The sequence below is a fragment of the Tiliqua scincoides genome, chromosome 3 (assembly GCF_035046505.1).
Source record: "Tiliqua scincoides isolate rTilSci1 chromosome 3, rTilSci1.hap2, whole genome shotgun sequence".
In the NCBI taxonomy this organism is placed as follows: Eukaryota; Metazoa; Chordata; class Lepidosauria; order Squamata; family Scincidae; genus Tiliqua; species Tiliqua scincoides.
The window spans coordinates 14,571,072-14,593,299 of NC_089823.1; the positions used below are offsets into that span (position 1 = coordinate 14,571,072).

General features: G+C 46.6%; 1 protein-coding gene and 1 long non-coding RNA gene across 2 annotated transcripts; both read left to right on the forward strand.

Moving 5' to 3' along the window:
• Nucleotides 1–2,945: 2,945 nt before the first annotated feature.
• On the forward strand, nucleotides 2,946–7,820 carry LOC136645869 (uncharacterized). Its single transcript, XR_010794168.1, has 2 exons — nucleotides 2,946–3,284; nucleotides 7,135–7,820. It is a non-coding gene; the product is annotated as an uncharacterized lncRNA (long non-coding RNA).
• Nucleotides 7,821–9,039: 1,219 nt separating this feature from the next.
• On the forward strand, nucleotides 9,040–20,884 carry ENDOD1 (endonuclease domain containing 1). Its single transcript, XM_066621236.1, has 2 exons — nucleotides 9,040–9,734; nucleotides 19,543–20,884. Exons 1-2 carry the CDS (start codon nucleotides 9,429–9,431, stop codon nucleotides 20,665–20,667), a joined length of 1,431 nt encoding a protein of 476 aa, XP_066477333.1. The 5' UTR covers nucleotides 9,040–9,428; the 3' UTR covers nucleotides 20,668–20,884.
• Nucleotides 20,885–22,228: the final 1,344 nt, after the last annotated feature.

Sequence of the window (22,228 nt, forward strand, 5' to 3'; positions counted from 1 at the left end):
CAAGGGTATGTGTGAATTATATCGTTATCTCATGGTTGATAAAATCAGCTTCATGCCTAACATTAACACAGGCAGAGTCATCCCTGGACACTGGCAGGTATGTATCTGTGCATTTGTGACTGACCTTCTCAAGCAGGCAATGATATGTTGGTGGAGGTCAAGATTATATGTACCATTTGTGGTGGAACTCAGGGCTCCCACCCACGCAACGGATTGCTGGGATATACACCAATGTGACTGGCATGCACACATGAACTCTGAAAGATCAGATGGAAGAAATGTGCACACCACAGGATTGTATTTGGTGACATTTTAATAGCATATATACAATGTAGTAATTTGTTAGCAATTTGCTCACAATTCAGGAGCGTGACCAACTCAGTGGTGGAACTCAGTGCTGGAAGGTTCCAAGTACAATCCTGGATAATCCTCTAAAGCAGTGATTTTCAACCTTTTTCATCTCACGGCACACTGACAAGGCACTAAAATTATCAAGGCACACCACCAGGTTTTTGACAATTGACAAGGCACACCATGCTGGCAGTGGGGGCTCACATCTCCCACTGGTCCTATTAATAAATGACCTTCCCCCAAATTCCTGTGGCACACCTGTGGACCACTTGCGGCACACCAGTGTGCCATGGCACAGTGGTTGAAAATGGCTCCTCTAAAGTACCAGAGAGCAGGTGATGGGAAAGATCCCCACTGCTGGCTGAGTAGAATCTGGTAGGGCCGGAAGGACCCTTCTCTGACTCAGTAGAAGGCCGCTTCCTTGTAATTAACGTGACTTTAATATTCATGTATCACGTAATACACTGCTGTATGCATTAGTCAAACTAGTCAAACTCATAATCTGTTAGTGCTAAAGTCTAGTTGCTTACAGAGTCTCCGGGTAATAGGCACAGCACAATCACATGGGGCGATAATCCCAAAAACACACCAGCTGTGCTTGAAAGCAATTTAAAATAATTGGAGATTTGCAGGCCAAAAAAATGGCACATTTTCAGCCCAGTCCTAAATAGATTGCCACGTGGCAATGCAGCTGCATCCTGTGGGAGATTTCTGGCTGCTGGATTTTTGGCTCCTGGGGGCAAGACAGTGATTTTTAACCTTTTTTCATCTCATGGCACACTGATAAGGAGCTAAAATTGTCAAGGCCCACCATCAGTTTTTTTGACAATTGACAAGACACACTGTGCTGCTAATGGGGGGGCTCAAATCCCCCCAATTGCCCTACTAATAAATGACCCTCCCCAAAGTCCTGTGACACACCTGCAGACCACTCACAGCACACCAATGTTCCATGGCACAGTGATTGAAAGTGGCTGGGGTTTATCTGTCCCTTTGCCCCAAGGTAAGTCCCAGCAGCCACAGCGGATCCACTTGGACCTGCACTAGCGATATAGCTGGCGCACATCCACGTTGATCAGTGCAGATGGATCAGGCATAGGAAGGGGGTTAGGATATGGCATGTGCCAGTACCGACAATCCTGTCCCCTTCCTGGGCCCACCCTGCCTCCTCTCCTCCCTGTCCCGCTCCCTTTCCACCCTCTCCCCACCACTGCACCGGACTTATCTGGTCTGGTGGGCATCCTGACAAATGTTCCATTGCCGTGCCATTTAGTTAAGATTGGGCCATAAATGCATTAAATTCAGCCCCGCCTTCCCCATGCCTACTTGGCCTCCTCTTGACCAACAGCCCTTCTGCTTCCAAAGCTTTTATTCTGTCAACACCCCCTTCATACTTATACTTTCCAGTGTTACGGACATGCTATGAGAATGGAGAAGTGGGGTTTTTGTGATGGCAGGACAGGAGGTGTGGTGGAAACCAGGGAGAGAAAAGAGAAAGAAGCTAGACAGGACCAAGTGCTCCTAACCAGAATTTAGTTTAGGTTTGTGCTCTCTGTAGCCTGGAAAGATGGCTACTGGAACCCTAGCCGGGCCATAAAGCACTTCATTCTGAACTATTGGTCCAAGTCTCTGAGGAGAGATCAAGGGGAAGAAGTGATTCTCCCTGTTCCATGGAGCCCATGGTGAACTGTAAAGATGGATTCCAAACAAAAGGAGGAGGGGACAGGAAGGCCACCCCATCCATGATATGAATGAGGCAGTTCACATCAAGTAGCGGCCTTCAGGGAGCAGCAGGTTGTGGAGCCAGTCAGTGCTGCCAACACAATTTCTTCAGGAGCAGACAGCAGCTATTCCCTACCCTAAACACTCAACTTGCTCTTTCCAAGCACAGTCCCTTTAAATAAAACAGGGAGTGTGGGACATGCTGAGAGCTCCTGGATCTTTGGAGGGAGTGGAGGTGCTTGATGTTGCACCAACAGGTCATGTTCCATGTAGGATGGGGGGAGTGAGTGAATGAGCAGGTGAATGAACAAAAAGGTGACCACTCTGTAAAGAGACATTTCCTATACAGTAACACAGAGGATATCGAGCGTGAGCTTATAATGGACCAGGCTAGGAAATGGCTGGTCCAGGTTAGTCCAGGCTTATAAAATAAAGAGATTTTTAAAATGGCCATGAAGAATATCTGCTTGACATATATGCACATAGCTAAGAGGCTGACTGGGAAACTCTGCATAAAAGAACCCCAGAGGCATTTGTTAAAATGAAGAACAGCTTTGGGAGAAACCAGTTTGGAGATGAAAAGTAGCAATGGGTGTGTAAGGTCACCCCATAAAGCTCCCTAGGTGACCTTGAGTCAATCACTCTCTCTCTCTCTCTCTGTGCCTAATCTACCTCCCAGGATTGTTATGAGGGGAAAAAAATGGTGCTTAATTTAAGCTGTCCTGAACTCTTAGAGGATGGGCGGGAATAACAATAGGACTTCAGTGGAGAAGATCATAAATAGACTGATAAGGTGCCAAAAATAGCAGGCTTCTGGCTCTGTACAAGTGGCATAGAAGACAAAATCTTAGCAAAGCAGCCTGACTGCTTATGATGTAGCTGTGATGCAGAGCTCCAGTCATGTGGAAATGGAGTGTCAGCTGCAGCCTGGCTGTACCATACAATCTGGGAAGCCTGATAATGAAGAAAGTAGGGCGGACATCAGCCTCGTTAGCTCTAGATTAACTCTGCTCCCTCCCACAAGCAGCAGTCTCAGTCCCGACTGGGGCCCCTGCAGCATCCTATAGAATGAAAGTGTGATGAGACATTTCTCCAAATGTTTATTGGGAGACCCTGGGTTACTGCTGCCGCATGACCGTGGTGGAAATACCGCTGCCGTGGGATCAGGATTTTCCTGTAGGGTGGAGGTCACAGATGCAAACACCAGCTAGGTGAGTCATTCAGACTGCACGGTGACATCCATGCATGGTGACTAACCAAACTGCAGGGTTACTTCCCGTCCCAATGACATACCCAAATGTGCCAGGAGAGCAAAACAGCTCCCATTTGCATAAGTGACATGTTACACTACAAACAACCACATGAAAGTGGTTTTTTGGGTGGTAGCCACACTGCAGTTGTAAACATGAAAGAGGCCACCAGTTGTGTTAATGTGTATACCTACATCACTCAATGACTATAACATCAAGTGACCTTCTATGTGTACAACTGTCATTATGGATCAACGTCACCTTACATGAACTCAAATGAAAGGTCTATTCAATGGAGGTAACTTACATTGCTACAGGTCATCAGGAGACAAGCCATAGAGATGCTCAGTTGTGGGCACGCATATCTGAATTGAATCTATGTTCTCCTCCATCCCACATTACTTAAGCCTCCCACTGTAATACTTCATTACTTCTGCACCTGCTTTGATACAAACATGACTTGTGCCAATGTTCTAAATCCATTATTGGTACCAAAATGAATCGGGATGGGGGAGGATTTAACACAGAACTAAATTGTAGACTAACCTAGAACTAAACTGTAGACTAGTCTAGAACTAGGCATGATTATTTGCACTTTTTCAGCTGCTATGGACCTTGTCTGTCAACAAAATATTTTCTTATCCCCCCCCCCCAAAAAGCACTCTGAGGTTTAATTCAGATACACAGGGAAATGGGATTTATCCCCCTCCTTCCCATTCTGCCCAATGGTCTAGGGCAGGAGTGTCCAAACCCTGGCCCAGAGGCCATTTGCAGCACTCAGGGACTTCCAATCCAACCCACGGGGAGCCCCCAGTCTCCAATGAGCCTGTGGCCCTCTGGAGACTTGCTGGAGCCTGTGCTGGCCCAACGCAACTGCTATCAGTGACACTGTTCAATCTCAGTGCCGCCCGGCACTCCAGGTGGAGAAGAGGTAAGTCAAGGTGGGGAGGGAAGGTGTTCCAGGGTGGGGGGAGGGCGGGGAAAGGCATGGTGGGAGGAGAGAGTGGGGAAGGAGGAGGGTGGAGATGATGGCAGGCCCTGCCACCATATTCTATCTCCCCTCCCAACCTGGGAGACCTGACACAGGTCTCCTTGAATCTGCGCCCGCTCAATAGTGGGTGCAGATTTGAGGAAACCCATAAGAGCTGCCTGGTTGCTACATGGGGTAAGGGAGCATAAGCTTCCTTACCCTGTGTAGCCCTGAAGCTTCTTTCCAGCCCCATGGGATGAAGCGGTAACCATTTTGGCATCACTGCAGACCTGAGCACTGGGAAGCTCAGGATTGGGATGTAGGTCAGTGATGGCGAACCTATGACATGTGTGTCAAAGGTGACACACTACAACATTTTGGGTGACGTGCTAGCTTTCACCAACACCTGACAATAACTGAGTTTAACTTGCATCTCTTTTTTATTAAATTAATGGTTCTTTATATAATATATAGCACCACATGTGATTGGGCTGTATTTTTTAAATAAATGAATATGTAAAGAATGTTTTCTTTTGTTTTCGGGGGGTGGTGGTGGCGGAAAGTCAAGTTAGGCAGCAGAGTCATGTTAGACTTTTTCTAAATTTTTGACATACTGAGCCCAAAAGTTTTGCTATCACCATTCTAGGTCTTTGGTGGAGACCCTGCTCTGTGACCCACACCACCAGAAATTTGGCTGATGGATACATGGGCAGGAGCATCACTAGGAGGTTCAGGGGTGTGGACTGCACCAGGTGACACTATCAGGGTGTGCTTTACCATGCTTGCACTCTGCTAGCCAGAAGTGGGATATCAAAAAAACACCTCCCATCAATCTTTCTGAAATTCTTCTGTGAAAAGCAGAGAGCCGAAACTTGTTCCCTGAATTTTTTTTTCAAATGGCTACGGTCACCCCATTTTATGCCACTGAACCGCTGGAAATGTTTGCATTCACCCCCCCACCACCACCACCACTTTAATTAAAAATGAAACTTTGGGATTTTGTTTATAGGGACTAGATCTTGTAATCCATTTTGATTAAAGAATTTCAGTAACAGGTAGATACCTTTAATCAGCTGTGGAACATACTGGAACACTGACACACCTAGCTGATATGCAGGAGTAAAATTCAGCCAAATCTAATAATAATTTTTTTTGCATAGTTTATGCATAATTTATATAATTTCCTCCCCCTTTTTATTTCCATGAGGCCAGGTCTACCCATGGGGGGGGGGTGGAACGAGGCTTCCCCTACTCCCAGGGAGAGCAGCTGTACCCATGGCCAAGTCTCACCCACCCACCCACCGCTCATCAGTCACAGCAGAGGCAACTCTGGTGCCCAAGCCAACCTAGCTTCCTGAGGCAGAGCCCAGGTCTACCTTGCTGGTAGACCTGGTCTCCTGTATGGTCTGGTTTAGGGAGAGGTCCATGGAGGTGACACAACTGCACATGGGACAAAGTCTGTGCCATAACAGCACCTAAGAAGGCCCTGCCACAACAAGTCTAATTGACTGCATCATTGCTGGTTTTCAAAAGCCTTCTGAAAACTGTTTCTATTTCATGTTTGGGGACTTGGATCTTATTCTATCTTTTCCTGAACTAGTTTTTGACTCAGCTGCTTTTTACCTGTATTTATTTTTCCCCTGCCCTATTTTTCATTTTCACCTATGTTTTTCCTCTGCCTTGGAGACCCCACGTGTGGGATGAAATGTGGATCGCTTCCATCTTATGTACAATCAACCAGTCAGCCAATCAAAATATTTCATTTCTGGTGTGTCATAGGAAATGATAAACCAAAGATTTAATTTGACCCGGCTTCTTAATTGAAGCATCAGGGCTTACCGCACGCCTCCTTTGATATCGCAAAAATGTGATCAAGATTAAGGTGCCTTTTTGGTCATGTATATTTAAATTTAATAATCACACAATCCGTTTAAAGGGGAAAAAAATCACTCAAGCTTAAATTTTATAGACTGGACCAGGAACATTTCAAACACTTGGCAACTCTACATGATGATGCCTGTTCATCATGAGATGACTTTTGTATGTGAAGGGGCCATCACAGATAGTCCCAAGCACTCGGTTTTCACTGAACTGTATTCACACATTCAGCTGTCAGACTTCAACTGTAACGCAGTGGAGGAAAAGAAATCCAGTTAAATTAATGCATGTGTGAACCAGACTTGAGCACAGGACGATGGTCTTTATTCAGGAACAACTACTGTGGAGCAAAAGCATGCAACTTGTGAACACTGCCAGTCTCTGCTTGTGCATCTTGATTGTGTGTGTGTGTATGGTTCACGTTTGCCCTTGGATTATTTCAAGGGGGTGACCAATCTTGCTTAATGTAAGTGCCAAATACCATTACCATACGATAAACTTCAGAGGTTTGAGAGCCGCAATATTTAAGAAGCAGTGGCGTAGCTAGAGGGGGTGCAAAGCACTAAGTTTTGCAGGGACTAAGTTGGAACACTATGTTTTGCATACACCTCCATTTTGCTCCCACTGTCCAGAGTGGCTCCAAAGGGGAGAGGAAGGGCTACATGCATGCTGCAGTGAGGTTCCCTGCAAAACTATATTTTCAAATCCTAGCAACTTTCCCACACAGACACAGCTGTGCCAATGGGGCATGTGCAGTATCCTGCAGTTGGGTGACAGTCACAGAGGCCTCCTCAAGGTAAGGGAATGTTTGTTCCTTTACCTCAGAGCTGCATTGCCCTTATCTCTGTGCTGAAAAGTTGGTTAGGATTGCGCCCTTAGTGCTATGCACCTTCTCTAGCTATGCTACTGTTAAGCCTTTCAATTCTTAAATATATTTACTTACCACGAACTTCTGTACTGCAGTGAGTCATGGACTCTTCGCTCACAAGAGGAGAGGAAACTGAACGCTTTCCACATGTGCTGCCTCTGACGCATTCTTGGCATCACCTGGCAGGACAAAGTTCCTAATAACACAGTACTGGAATGTGCTGGAATCCCTAGCATGTATGCACTGCTGAAACAGAGACGCCTGCGTTGGCTCGGTCATGTCTTGAGAATGGATGATGGCCGGATCCCAAAGGATCTCCTCTATGGAGAACTCGTGCAAGGAAAGCGCCCTATAGGTAGACCACAGCTGCGATACAAGGACATCTGCAAGAGGGTTCTGAAGGCCTTAGGAATGGACCTCAACAAGTGGAAAATCCTGGCCTCTGAGCGGCCCGCTTGGAGGCAGGCTGTGCAGTATGGCCTTTCCCAGTTTGAAGAGACACTTGGCCATCAGGCTGAGGCAAAGAGGCAAAGAAGGAAGGCCCAAAGACAGGGAGACAGACCAAGGACAGACTGCATTTGCTCCCAGTGTGGAAGGGATTGTCACTCCCGAATCGGCCTTTTCAGTCACACTAGACGCTGTTCCAGAACCACCATTCAGAGCGCAATACCATAGTCTTTCAAGACTGAAGGTTGGCAACAGCACCATGAACATTAAACTTACGTTTTAATCCTGTGGACTTTCAGTTTATGCCTGGTAAATAAATATTATGCTTGAAAAATTTGTTTCCCTTTTTTTGTGATGCAAAATTGTGATGCAAAAAAGGAGCTCAGCAGAAAACATATTTCCGAGAGCCGCACATGCTAGGTCGAAGAGCTGCATGTGGCTCCGGAGTCCCTGTTTGGCCTCCCAATCAGTGGCATAGAGTGGTGGAGGCCACAGGGGTGGTTGTCCTGGGTGCAAGATTCTTAGGGGCGCATAATTTGCATTCCTGCAAACCCAGACACTATTGGATGCTGAAAAAGAGATTTTATCAATGAAAAAATTCAGCACACATGTGCTGAGTACACCGAGTTGACTGCTGCAGCTACGATCGCAGAAAGAAACTGTCTTTGGTGCCAAATTGTCTTGTTTAAGGCAGTCAGTCCTGATGGGCAGATTGCTAACTGGACAGTACAAGTGGAAGCTGCAAGAAAGTTTAACTAGTTGTGTTGTGACATTAAGAATCTTTTTAACTATCAATGTTTCAGCTGCTAGTTACATAAGAACATAAAAATAGCCCTGCTGGTTCAGGCCAAAGGCCCATCTAGTCCAGTTTCCTGTATCCCACAGTGCCCCACCAAGTGCATCAGGGAGCACACAAGAGAACAAGACACAACTGTGTCCTGGTGCCCTCCTCTGCATCAGGCACGCTGATGCAGGTGCTTGCACATACCTACCATGACTTGTAACCCATGACGGACTTTTCCTCCAGAAATTTGTCCCATCCCATCCCCATCCCCATCCCGGCCAGATGCCATCACTACGTCCTGTGGCCAGGAGTTCCACAGACAGAGTTTCCACAGCTGTGAAAGACGTTTCTCCAAACTTAATCAAAATTTATCAAAGTTAATCGAAATGCATAAATTAATCAAAATGTATCTGCAAGAGCCAAGAGAGACTGAGCAACGTAGCAATGTGGGCTTCAATGCTGTGATTGAAAAAATTGCACAAATTAAAGCCAGGTGATTTAAAATAAATGTGCGCCCGCTAGCATTAAACACACTCTCCTTTCATGACAAGGGTCCGCGGGTTGGGGGGCGCAATCGTGGCTTTGCCCAGGACGCCGGCAACCCCTGCTCCGCCACTGCAGCCAGCATCTGGTGCCCAGTTCCGGCGCCCTGAGATCCTCCTGGCGCAGGGCCTGCAGTGGAGGCTGCTGCCCAGGCAGGGCCGGCTGTGCCACGGGCACTGCAGAGTCAGCCACCTCCGTTCCTGGTGACCCACCGGCCGGAGGGAGGCACTGCCAGGCTGTCCCTGGGCCGGGGCTTCCTGCGCGGCTGGGCTGGCAGGGAGGCTGCTGAGTCACCTGGGCGGGCATCCCTCCGCAGTGCAGCGCGGCGCTGCCCCCCCACCTGCAGCCAGGTGCGGCGGCAGAGCGCCCGGGAGGCTGCGTTGACGTCGCGCCGCCAGGCACGCCAGCTATGTCCCCGCCCGGCCTCTGAGCGCGTGCAGAGCGCTCCTGCGGAGTGTGTCAGCGCGGGCGCACGTGCGGGCTCCGCGCCAGCTAAAAGGCGGTGCGCGCAGGGGACGGGCACACTCCTGCGCTGCAGCTCTCTCGTCGTCGTCCCTGCCTGGTCCAGCAGCAGCCTCGCTCCGGAGCCGAGAAGCCCTGTGCAAGAGCCCCAAGATGTGGGTGCGCGTCCTGTGCCTGTGCCTGCTGGCCGCCGCCCTGCCCGGCCCGGCCTGGGCCCGCGTGGTGCCCCCCGAGGAGCCGGGCTTCGCCGAGTGCGACGCCTTCTTCTACGAACAGGCGCCCCCCGAGGGCGCGCTGGGGCCGCGGCGGCCGCACAGCCTCAAGATCTGCCAGCACTACAAGCAGGAGCCGCGCTTCGCCACCCTCTACAGCGCCCTGCACAGGGCCCCCCTCTACTCGGCTTTCCGCTACAGCGAGGCTGCGCCAGGCGGGGAGGAGTGCTGGCTGGTGGAACCACAGGTGAGCCCCCGGGGGGGGGGCAGCTCGCTCGGGGGCGGGCTAAGCAATCAGGCAAGCTTGGGGGGGCAGTGGGTGCGCTCCCCTCTCCAGGCTTCCGGGGGACCAGTGGGGTGCACTCCCCTGGGCTGCAGTAAAGCACACTCCCCTCTCCAGGCTTCTGGAGAACCAATGGGGTGCAACAGGGTGCACTCCCCTCTCCAGGCAGTGATGGGGCCAGAGGAATTGTGTGTGTGTGTGGGGGTGCATCATCCCCATGATGGACCCCCTCCCATGCAGTGGACAGGGCAATGCCCTGGCCAGTGAGTGTGGTGATGCACCAAATTTTGATAGAATAGAGAGATTCTGACGTAGTTTATTGCATTGCATTCTGCGCTGAAATTATGCATCGAATGATATATAACATGACGGTATTATTCGAAAATACCTCAATTATAAAAATTTTGGCTACTAGTGGTGTCATCCACCCATGTGCATCACCTGGTACATCCCACACCCCCTAGCAACGCCACTAAACCCACATGTTAGACTTCTGAAAGAGAAATCATGGCATATTTTGCATTAATGCTGCCATCTTCAACATAGTTTCTCAAAACAATGTGGTTTTGGTGGTGTTAATTTGGAAGTGAGCTGTTTAGGATTAAAGGCGTGTTTTAATTTTCCAGTTTATGATTCAGCAGTAAATCCAGCAATGGGTGTGGTGGTGTAAGCTAATTGGAGGGGGTGTGCACCCCTCTGATCCCTTCTCTGGGCCCCTTTGGGTGCTTTCAAACATTGAAGGGTAGCAAACTCAGGTTTGCTCCCAAGTGTGGCTGCCACAGGGAGCTGAAGCCACTCGGCCCTGACCTGTGTGACACACATATGAGTTTGGTGCTGGGATGATGTGTTTCAAAATCACACAGGGGCTGCTGCTGCTGTGTCCAACATCCTCCTATTGTGCTCTCGCTACTTCTCTGACCCCCCCCCCCCCCGGTAATGTGTAGTGTGACATACTTTATTGTGTTGAGAAGCTCAGAGTATAATATTATCAGGGTGTCTCAGGTGGGGATATGTGCACAGACATTAAGCGACATGTACCTGTCACTTGCACTTTCTGTGTTTGCTTTGGGAAACACCAGTTCAAAATGGTGTGACTTCTTCAGCACTTGATCAGTGTTAAGGTGGCATGTTTTAGGGTATGTTTTTAGATGTACCTTCAAACGTTGGAGGTGTTCATGATAAGAAAAGATGGCAAGATTGAAGTTAGAAGTAATTCCCCTTGAACCTGGGATGGCATCTTTCCAAGTGAACAAGCATAAAACTGCACTAGAAATGGTTTTTTTTTCCTAGTCTAACTTGCTACAAAGCTTTGTTGTTTATGAGGGGAAATAAAGCAGAGTGATGTAGGAGTAAAGATAAAAGAAGCAGGATCCCATAACTTTCGAAAACAGCCAGAGTATCAGGAAGATATAATTATCTACCCTTTTGGCCAGAGTTGACGGGAAGAGAGCCAACATCCGCTCCAGACTCACTAAATCTACTTGGAAATTAGAAAAAAAGAGTAAAACTAGTATGGGAACAGTGACATCTACTCATGCCTTGGGGGAAAACATGCGTTTTTGAGATTGTAAACGTCTTTGAGATTGTAGTTGGTCAGATACGAACTAACTGGGGTGCAGTGGTATAGCTAAAGGGGGGGCAAAGCACTAAGTTTTGCAGGGAGTCTCACCGCAGCATGCAAGGGGCCCCTCCCCTTCTGAGCCATTCCAGGCAGTGTAAGCAAAATGGAGGCAAATGCTCCCACCGCCTGGAATGGCTCTGAAGGGAAGGGGGAGGGGCCCCTTGCACACTGAGGTGAGGCTCCCTGCAAAACTTAGTGCTTTGCACCCCATGTAGGTCAAGGTGGCACCACTGGAAGGTATACATAAAAACAAAAATTATTAACAATGGTTCATCAAGTTTGTGGGGCAAGCCTTCCTGAGTCAAAGGGCTGGGAGCTTGGGTCTTGCCCAAGGCCATACAAGTCTACCTTGTACTAGGCCAGGGCATAGGCCTACTTAGGCCTGCGTAGTGGTCCAGTTGGCTAGCAGCAGCGCTCCATGCTTTAAACCAGGTCAGAGCAGGCTGAGTATTTTCCATGCTGATCAACAATATCTCCCTGCAGAGGTTCCCCCCCCCAATCCTGCTGGAACCCAAGATCCTTTTTAACTGGAGGTACCAGGGATTGAACCCAGGACCTTCTACATGCCAGGCCCAGGCCCCATCATTGAGCTATGGCCCCTTCCTCTTTTCACAGTTGATCGTTTACGGAATAGTCCTTGCATGTCTGCCACAGAACCCCTGGGCATTGGGTTGGAGTGGATTCTGAGGCCTGTTCTAGCTCCTACACTCAGTTCTCACAGGGCACTGGCCAGGATTGTTGGGCCTTGCTGTTGACCCAAGTGAACTGAAGGTGCACTCTCAACAGTTCCTCAACAGTGTCTGAATGTTACGGGGGCAGTAAAGAGGAGTGGGCAGGCTGTCTTTCGGGGGAATATGTCCACCATTGCTGCTCTTCTAATCAAGAATCCACTGAGCAGTCCCTGTGGAACCTCAGGGTTCCCTGGCACTGTGCCCTGGAGCAGTGGTTCTCACAGGGTGAGGGGATGACTATCTCCCTAGGGAGGCCAGGACTGTACCAATCTCTGCCCCGACTCTTGCAATGCAAACAGTCTCCTGCTTAAAACAAAAAGAGACTTGACTCCAAAATGAATAGTGAAGGAAAAGGCAGGGTGTGTGTGTGTGTGAACACCAGCTATTCTTTACATACAAATGCATCCCATTGTAGCCATCTGTCTTCAGCAGAGCCTCTGCAGAGCCTTCAAGAGAGGCATTGTCAGGGGAGGCAGTTAGGCACAGCAGCCTGTTTATCAGTGACAGTTTCAGGCATGCTCTGATGCCAGCTGATGCTCTGCAGTGATAACCCTGTTAGCAGCAGAGCATGCTGATGTGGGCAGGCTGGTTGCTGCTAGGAGCTGGGAAAGGAGGCATGAGATAGCAGCAGCGTTTCAAGAGAAAAGTTACTCGGCGCATGAACATTTCAGCCAAGTCCCTGTGAGACCTTGGAGAAACAAACCCCAGAGATGCAAACAGCGACGACGTAACTGCCTTACATAACAGCCATCCTCCCTTGCTCAGTGCTGCTGCTGCTGCTGCCTCATCCCACATGGGAGCAGGGCAAAGGAGTCACCCTATCAGTCTCTTGGGGTGTGGCGGAATGCGCAGGGATCTCAGCCAGTCAGGCAGGAAAGGAACGTCTAGCAACGTTGACGGATGCATATTTTGAAATAGGAAAGCGCTGCTGGAGCAATTAAAATTCCAGATGGAAGGGTATGTCTGAAAAGCAGATATTCATTATTCTTATTTGTAGCATGGATTGCTGTAGGCCACCAAAGGCGAAGGGCTGGTCATGCATCCACACTCGTCTCGACATCAGGTAATGTGTGGCTTTTACATGTCACCAGACATCTAAAAGCCATCTTCAAATGTAAAAGACATCTTCAAATGTAATGTTCACATGGTCAGCTGTCAGGGGAGCCCCCAGTCTTTTGTGAAGTGGTAGTCATGGTCAGTGGCATAGCTAGAGAGGGTGCAAAGCACTAAGTTTTGCAGGGAGCCTCACTGCGGCCTGCAAGCAGCCCCCTTCGGAGTCATTTACCTCTGTTTTGCTTCCACTGCCCGGAATGGCTCCGAAGGGAAGGGGGAGAGCCCCCTTGCATGTTGCGTTAAGGCTCCCTGCAAAACTTAGTGCTTTGCATCCCCTCTAGCTACACCACTGGTCATGGTGACTTCCTGCCCAGCTTGATTAGAGGGTGACAGAAGATGGATGCTATGAGTGAGAGGCTATACCTGAGGAAGGTATTTTAGAAGTCCATAGTCCATTTTAGATTGCAAAATATGTGTTCAACATATACAGGATGAAAAGGTGGACAACACAGTTTTGTTCCTAAAGTATAAGAAGGGTAATTGAATTGGTTTCACAGGATGAAAAGAACTTGCAGGATGGTGTAGGAAGTGGGCCATTCTGAGGGCCCTGTTAGTTGCCCCTTTCTATGCAATGTGGCTTGAAGGCAGAGCCCTTGTGTCCCCTCCACCTCTGTTGCAATGATTTCCCACTTTTTAAATTGCAAGCTGTTCTGGGAGGCTTGTCTGCTGAAGGGTGGGATGCAAATACTTTAAAAATAAATACATAAATCATCCACCCACTAGGCTTCATGGGTGCCTGGTGTGGTATTGCTGAGGTGGTTAAGAGGGAAAAGGGCCTTGAAGGATCTTCAGAGGTGTTTAGTCCTACTGCCTAGAATAGCCATTTTCAACCAGTGTTCTGTGGCATACTGGTGTGCTGTGAATGGTCCACAATTGTGCCGTGGGAAATTGGGAGAGGATCATTTATTAGTAGAACCATTGGGGGATGCGAGTCCCCACTGGCAGCACAGTGTGCCATGTCAGTTTTTGAACTTTGAGCATTTTCGAACGTTGTCAGTGTGCCGTGAGATGAAAACTGTTGAAAATCACTGGCATACTCACTCAGAGCTGAAGCTAGGCTACAGGGTAGCTGTTTTGCCTTTTGTAGTATCTTTTTTTTTATAAAGAAAGCCTGTTAAACGGGATATATGTATGTACATACAGACGTACATAATACATATATACATATTTACACACACACACACACACACACACACACACACACACACACACACACAGAGTATAAAGCCTTATCCTTCACAAAGAGTCCTGGATATGAATTTTTGATAGCAGTGTGATCTAGCACAGAAGGCTGTAGTAAAAAAGGCTGCATCTGCTACTCTCCTAAATAAAACATCAGCAGGAGAGAACATGCCCATGGATATGTCCCTAGTCAGCTGTATGCATAAACATGGGTGGTAGAGAATCCTTTTTCCAGGTCATGGCCACTAACTTAAATTTAAAAAAAAGAACCATTTCACATGGCGGCATCCAGACCTTTGCAGTGGCATGCTATTGACAGATGCACCTTCTATTAAGAGAAGGAGCTTCTGCTGACAGCACACTGTTCTGCCAAAGAAGATAAATTACTGTAATGCCATCTACAGACAATAAAATCTATTAATAACTACTAGCCATGATAGCTTAAGCCATTTCTGCCCAACAGTGCATATACACAACAGGGACCAAATGTGTACACCTGTGGGCCAGGCAAAAATGGGTTAATGGAACCTCTGTGAAGAGGAGCAGTGTACCTCTGAATACAAGATACTGGGAACAAGATACCTTCATGCCCTGCTTGATGGATCTGGCTGGCCATTATAGGCAATAAAATGTGGAATTAGTTGGACTAAGGACACAATCCTAACACCTTATATCAGTACTTTCCAGCACTGGCATAGTGATGCCAGTGGGACATGTGCTACATCCTGCAGTTGGGTGTCACCCACGGAGGCCTCCTCAAAGTAAGGGAATGTTTGTTCCCTTACCTCAGAGCTGCATTGCCCTTCTGTCAGTGCTGGAAAGCTCTGACATAAGGGGTTAGGATTGCGCCATAAGGCATGTTCAGCAAGTCTGTGCTTATGTGGTCTTAACTTTTTGTCCCTGTTCAGCATAGTGTTTATGAATGATCACATTGCCGTCTTACTTTCTGCTAAGCCCACTTTGCCTTTAACAGGTAGGAATTTAACAAGTGAAGCTTTTCCCTGCATGGGGATGCTATGCTGGGAGAAGCGCATTCTTTTGACCTGCTATCAGTTGTGTTGTGTAGCTGTTTCAGACACAGGAACTCTGTCAAAAAAATGGTGGCAAAGTTCATGACGAGTCTGGCTTGCCAAACCCTTTCACCGTTCCAGTCTTTGAGTGTGTTACCTCTCCTCTTTGGAATCCCAAATATTCCTGCGCAATGTTAACAAGCACCTTGGGGTTCCTCCTACTCTTAGCTATGAAGCCCTCTTTCATTGCCCTTGAACCACCTGGCAAATATTCCTGTCCCAGCAGCTTAATCCTTTTCTGTTAACCACCTCTGGAGTGGCAGCCAATATTTCTGTACCCTTCGAATGTGGGGTGCAGCTGTGGGACTTGGAGACTGAGGCGCTAGTCTCACCTTGAATGTCAGTGTTTGGCCTGAAGCAAGTTACCCTCTTTTTCTCAGCCTCAGCTCCCCATCTGTGAAATGGGAATAATGGTTGCACATCTGCCTTGGACAATTGTTTTTGAGGTCCAACACAAGAAAGGTTGAAAGTGCTTTGTGCATTACAACAGTTCTTGCTGCTTCAATTTTGGTTTTTCAGATAGATCTCCAATAAGGCTGCTCCTTGTTTCTGAAATCTTAAATACAGGTTGTAACTTGAGAACAATCCCAGGCTGTGGTTTGGTTCACAAAGTGGATATAAATCCAGCAAAATGACAGATTCATCTGCATGGTCCCCAGATAGTGAGAGAAAGCAGTGAATGGTGATTCTGTTTCTGCAGCAAGGATGTTGGCCACTGACACAAGTATTCATGGGGAAGGGCTGTTGCTCAGTGGTAGAGTGCCTGCTTTGCATGCAGAAGGGTCCAGGTTCAAGCTGTGGTTTCTCAAGGTGGTTGGCAACCTTCAGTCTCTAAAGACTATGGTGTAAGCCTACAGTGCCCGGTATTCCTGGGCGGTCTCCCATCCAAGTACTAACCAAGCCTGACCCTGCTTAGCTTCTGAGATCAGACATGTGCAGGGTAACAGTTGACAGGGTAACCTTTCTCAAGGTAAGACTGGTAATACTTCTACCTGGAGGTTAGGCAGGGTGCTGGCATGTGAATATGCTTTCCAAGGCATAGAGGAACTCTTCCTTATAGAGGGGGAAAGAGGCTAACTCTTACAGGGCTTTTGCCTGCAAAAGGTGAACTTACCTGGAGTGCTGCTGGCAGTCAGTACATAGCTAGATGTATCGATGGCATTACTCTGCATTAGGTCGCTTCATACATTCATGGATTTGGTCCAGTAAATGAAAGTGCATATTCATAAACTATACATCGGTGATGCATTTGACTTGCTAGGCATGCAGATTTGGAAGACGCTAACAAAATGACAGTTTCACAGGGTGCTTGCCAAAATACTGTTCTGCCAGAAATGTTATAAAGTGCATTTGCCCTGAAGCCTGGGCCTTGAGGAGGGGCACACCTTCTCTCCTTGCAGCAACCTGGTAGCCCGCATTCTCAACCCTGGTTCAGCCATTTGGCAAGAACTGGGAGGAGGAAGGGTGTACAGAAGCACTCAGTGGTTGCTTGACAGCCTCAAGAGTCAACTGGTTGCACCAGCAGCAAACCAGGGGTCTTCAGGCTATAAAGATCGCTTCCTGTAATGGAGGTGCTCCATTTTAGGCACAGCATCCTTCATGATCTACACGGAGGAAGGGCTGGAGTTCAGTGGTAGTATATGTTCTTTTCATGCAGAAAGTCTCATATGTCAGGTCTCATCCCTGGCATCTCTAGGTGGGACTGAGTAAGATCCTTGAAAACTGGATAGCTGCTGACAGTCAGTGCAGACAGCACTGATCAAGATGGTCCAGTGGTCTGGCTCAACTCAGGGCACATGTTAGGTGTGTATTTTTGTACCATGCACTTCATAATGAGTACCTGGAACTCACTGCCACAGGATGTGGTTATGGTTGCTGTACACTTTTGTGGAAAAGGTTGGTCAGTGGTTGGTTCTATTAGTCATGATGACCTTGTGGAACCTTGAGTAGGAAACAGGATGCTGCCTGAAGTGGATCTGTAGGCTGATCCAGCAAGGCTTTTGTTATGTAGAAGTGGTGGGGGTCTTGCACCTGATACCTTATTGGGGTTACCTGATCAGCAACACACTGAGCTTGACTTGAGCCAGGATTTAATCCTAGAGCAGAGTATGAGCCAGGTTCTAAACTAGAATACGTAGAGAGTACAGACAAGGACGTCTCTGAGCACTTACAGGATTCCATCACCTATAAACTGATTAATACTGACCTATAAACTGACCTATAAACCTTGGCCAGCCTTCCCATACCTGGAAAGGATCAAGCTAGAGAACAAGCCTTCTAGGCCTCTGGGCTCTCTTTTATAAAGCAAGGTACGGAACCTGATGGCTCACGTGTGTTCCAACTGCGGCTTTGAGAATTAGATTCAGGGGCCATGATTCATGCATAAAGAGCTTCATGTCCCATATGGAGAACTCATAGGGATTAGACATTACTTCTCTGACATTCCATTCAGTTGTATACACGAGAGGTGTTCCCTAAGTACAGCCTAATCTTGACGAAGCAGCCAGGAATGCAATTTGGATGGGACAGTCTGCCCTCAGAGATCTGTTGACCAGAAGCATTCTGTCAGGTGACATGGGACAAAAGCATTCACCACCTTGGAATAGTCCAGTCCTGACTGGTACCAAGCATATCCAGGGTCAAGGGTTGCCACCTGTTCTACATTGTTCTTGAGCAGTGAAACCTCTGATTCCAACTGGGGGAAGATGGCATGCAGTATTGCTCATGAACATCTGAGCTACTTAGGAAACAGAGTTGTCAGAGATTTGGCAGTCCAGTTTTTGTAAAGGAAGCAGAAGCTGTCTATTTTGTTGGAATTAAAACCTTACATCCTTTGGGAGTAGCTATAAGGCTTAATGGAGTGCCCAAGCAATAGTTAATCAAAACTGTCATTGGTTTGAAAAAAATATATGTTCAAATATGTGGCCTAGGAGGGAGCAAAGATAAACAGTAAGTGTAGGATACTTTGGGACCAGCTGTGAATCAGGTTCAGATCTCGACTCAGTCATGAGTTAGTCTCCTTAGGCAGGTCATTGTCCCTTCGGCCCAGACCAAATGTGCAGTATAGCACATGCGAGGGAAATCACATCCGTGAGCATGAAATTTGCAATCGCATGTTCGTGCGGATCTAATTTATCTGTGGAAACAGCCATGCTAGTCCCTCCTCAAGTGCTGTCAATCATCTTTCCTCTCACCTCCTGTGAGGACTGAAAACTCATAGATACTGGACAGCCATGCAAGTATTGAACCATGTGTTCAAAACTCACATGGTCGATCCCAAACTCAGTTTAAGAACTAGAAAAGGTACTTGGCTTGTTCCATGGGGAAAAACTCTTGGATATGGGAATGCGAGTGGTTTTTCTATCTAAACATTCACAACTGTGGGAAATGCCAATTTCCAAATGGGATTTTGCAGGTATGATCTGGACCTGAGAGTAAGCACCATTGAACAAAATAGGACTTACTTCTGAGTAGACCTGGTTAGGATTGTGCCCGTAGTCTCTCCTCTGTAATCCAGGCAAAATAAGGACAGCCTCTCTTATAGGGTTGTTGTAAAGATGACTAAGATCATGTGCACTTTATAATATTTATAAATTTAGAAATAATAATTGGAGTACAATACAGTATATAATATAATCAATAGAGTGGGGTTGGCTATAATTGTCAGTATTCAAATATAGCATCAAACTAAGCAGCAAGACTAATGGACCACAGGACTAACAAATTTCAGTGGTATGACTTGCAAATTTTCAGTGACAGATTTTGAAGCTCATGTAAGTTTTATGATTTAAATTTCATACAAATGCTATATTTGAAAATTTGAGAAATGCTGTACTTGGCACATAGAAACAGCTAGTAAAATTCAAATGACAAAATTTTCTTTAAAAAAAACTAAGTTTAGCATGCAATTTGAATTCCAAAATTTTGGTGTTGACCATCATAATATTTTGGAATCTGGACTTTAAAAAAAAAATTATTCAAATTGCAAATATGGAGCAGACTTTTGGTTTGTACAGTATTTAAATTATGTTGATTGATCTTGTTCCCATTTACAGGTAGATGATCTGAAAAATGGCTTGGAAGGAATGATGCCAGAAGAGGAGATCGTGGGTTCAGTGAATAACTTGGGAACAAACCAGGCTCTTGCAGAGGATTACGTGGTTTCTGGCTATGAGAAAGGGCAACTAAACCCTGGTTTTCTTCACAAGGATGATAACCAGATAGCCACTTACACACTGACCAACGCTGTGCCAGTCACCGCACCTGTTGAGGAAACCTGGCACTGGGAGATTGAGAACCTAGTAAGCCGAGCTTTGGCTCCTCACTGTGGGAATGGGAAAGACCTCTATCTCCTGTCAGGAGCAGTTCCTTCTGATGAGAAAATTAGGGACAAAGTTTCAGTCCCCAAGTCCTTCTGGCTGGCAGCTTGCTGTGACGACGGCTCCGATTCCTGGTCTGTGGCATTTGCTAAGGAAGCCGATGCCGAGAATCGCCTGGAGGAGTTGACTGTGGAAGAGCTTGAAAAGACACTTCTGAATGGAACCCAGCTGTTCAAGAAAAACTGCAACAAAGGCAAAAACAACCCCACGAAACAGAAGGCCATGCAGCAGTCTGCAAAAGGCATCCGGAGTGAGAAACCAGCACCACGGGGGAAGAAGTGCCTTAAACAGAAGATGTGTGGGAAACCAAAGAAAGAGGGTTTTCTGAAGAAACTTTATAATTGCATCATTGCCCCTATATTCACGCTAATTAAGTTAGTTTGCAACCTGATTTGCCAGCTCACAAAACTATTGTTTCGTTCCCTGTGTAGTATTATCAAAGGGATTGTCAAAGGCATCTGCACTTTCCTCACCGGAATTGGCAAAGTGCTGCTGAAGATCTTTGTGGATAGTATTCAGGTGGGTGTCAACATCTTGAACGACGTTGCAAAACACATCTACAACATTCTGATGCTCATGTACAGGATTGTCTGCATCCCTGTGCACATATTCCTGAATGTTGTGTCCTTCCCTTTTTACGTCCTCGGTGCCATTCCTGGAGTCCTCAAAGAGATCGTTTCAGGACTGGGTGGACTTGCGATGCTGATCATCAATGCCATAACAAAATCAGTGAATTACTTTAACAACATTGTTTCTAAAATAGCCCATAAGCTTCTTCCTAAGATTTCCTTGGAGCTCTAAAGAGAGGTGTGAAACGCAGAATAATGAAGAATGACAACACAAAAACAAAACAATACTTTCCCAAACTTTGCTGAACTCCAGCTGTTCCTTCCTATAAGTATTTATTGTGGTGACACTAACAGTAATGAACCAATGTTCTGGTAACATGGGTGAGCTATCTGACTCCAAAGGGGAATTTTATGAACAAATTAAAGGTACACTTATTCTAACACATTCAGCTTTGGGTGGATGATTGTGCACTGTTTTACAGTCTCATCTGAAGTCTTTTGAAAATCATGGAGCATTCCAAATACGAGAGAAACGTGTAATATTTACTGGTGGATAGGAAAATGTTGGTTAATAGGATTCTCTGCAGAAACTGAATCCTTAGAACAATTGCGTATGTCTTAGAAATGGTTCATGGAATAAGGACAGCAGCACCAAGATAGATGGACCAATGGTCTGATTCATCAACATTCGTAATATTTTAATTGATTTACTGAAATGCAATTGTCCTTTGAATCTAGAAAAGGAAGAATCCTCAATGTGAAAACATTTGTTCCAATACATGCAACATTTATACCAGCAAAAGTTCCATCCTTTTCAGGCTAACTGAAGCTATGAACTTTTGCTTCTAAGTGTTGTGTATTTGAAATCTGCACTCAATATTTCCATGATCACTAGGATAAGGAATCCCACTAGAAGCTTTAATTTTTGTATTTTTACACAGTATCTTGTGTAAAACAAGATGGAAACTATTGCTCTGGGCACTATTTGGCAATTTAAATAGCCAGTATTTTTCCTGACAGACCCTCTGCATTAGATATACATAACCTTGTGCATTCCCTGCCTGCCAGGTAAAAATGCAACAGGTGTAGCATTTTCTGATCTGTTGAGCCAGTGATAAGGAGACTTGCATTCCTGCCTGTTTGTGTTAGCAGGTAGAAGGGAGATTTCTTCAGTTCTATCTCAAAAGTCTTTCGAAACTGAAAGTTGCCAACAAGGATCTCAAAAGTGTGAAGAATTGGGGGGAAAAGAAGCAGGTATGGGAGAATCCCATACTTCACTGGGTGCATCACATTACATGACAGCAAATGTGAACATACTGCTGGCTAAAGGGCAAGTGAAGGGATTGGGGGAGGGGGCAGAGATCAAGAATCATCAGCTTGCAGGGTAAGTGTAACCTGTTCCAGTTAGCTGCATGAAAAGGGCCCAATCTTGAAAAAGTGTGTTGTGGAAACATTTGTAGACTGCCTCATTTCTACATCCAAAGAGAAATGTTCCAGTGTTACAATCCAAGAACCATTTGGCTCAAGCTAGGTAGAGCAAGAACTTTTGCAGTTGTTCTGTTCTAGTGTCTATTGCCCTCTAGTGTTCAAACACGGAAAATCATTTCTTTCAATACTGGATAGGTGACATTTTTGATGTACTACCTGTGTTTGTGGTCCCTAAACTACTATATTAGTCTAGGACTAATAATCCAGTAAAGGTTAAGCACCTTTCATCTAGTCCCACTAGTTACAATGGAAAGGTTTAAGTTATATTCAGATCTATCCTGATGAAAGCTATCACCCAAAAACTG

Excerpts from the sequence above, each read along its gene's own strand:
- ENDOD1 (XM_066621236.1), top strand. The coding sequence starts at position 9,429 with ATGTGGGTGCGCGTCCTGTGCCTGTGCCTGCTGGCCGCCGCCCTGCCC. Across the intron at positions 9,735-19,542 it reads GCTGGCTGGTGGAACCACAG|GTAGATGATCTGAAAAATGG; the intron begins GTGAGCCCCCGG and ends TCCCATTTACAG.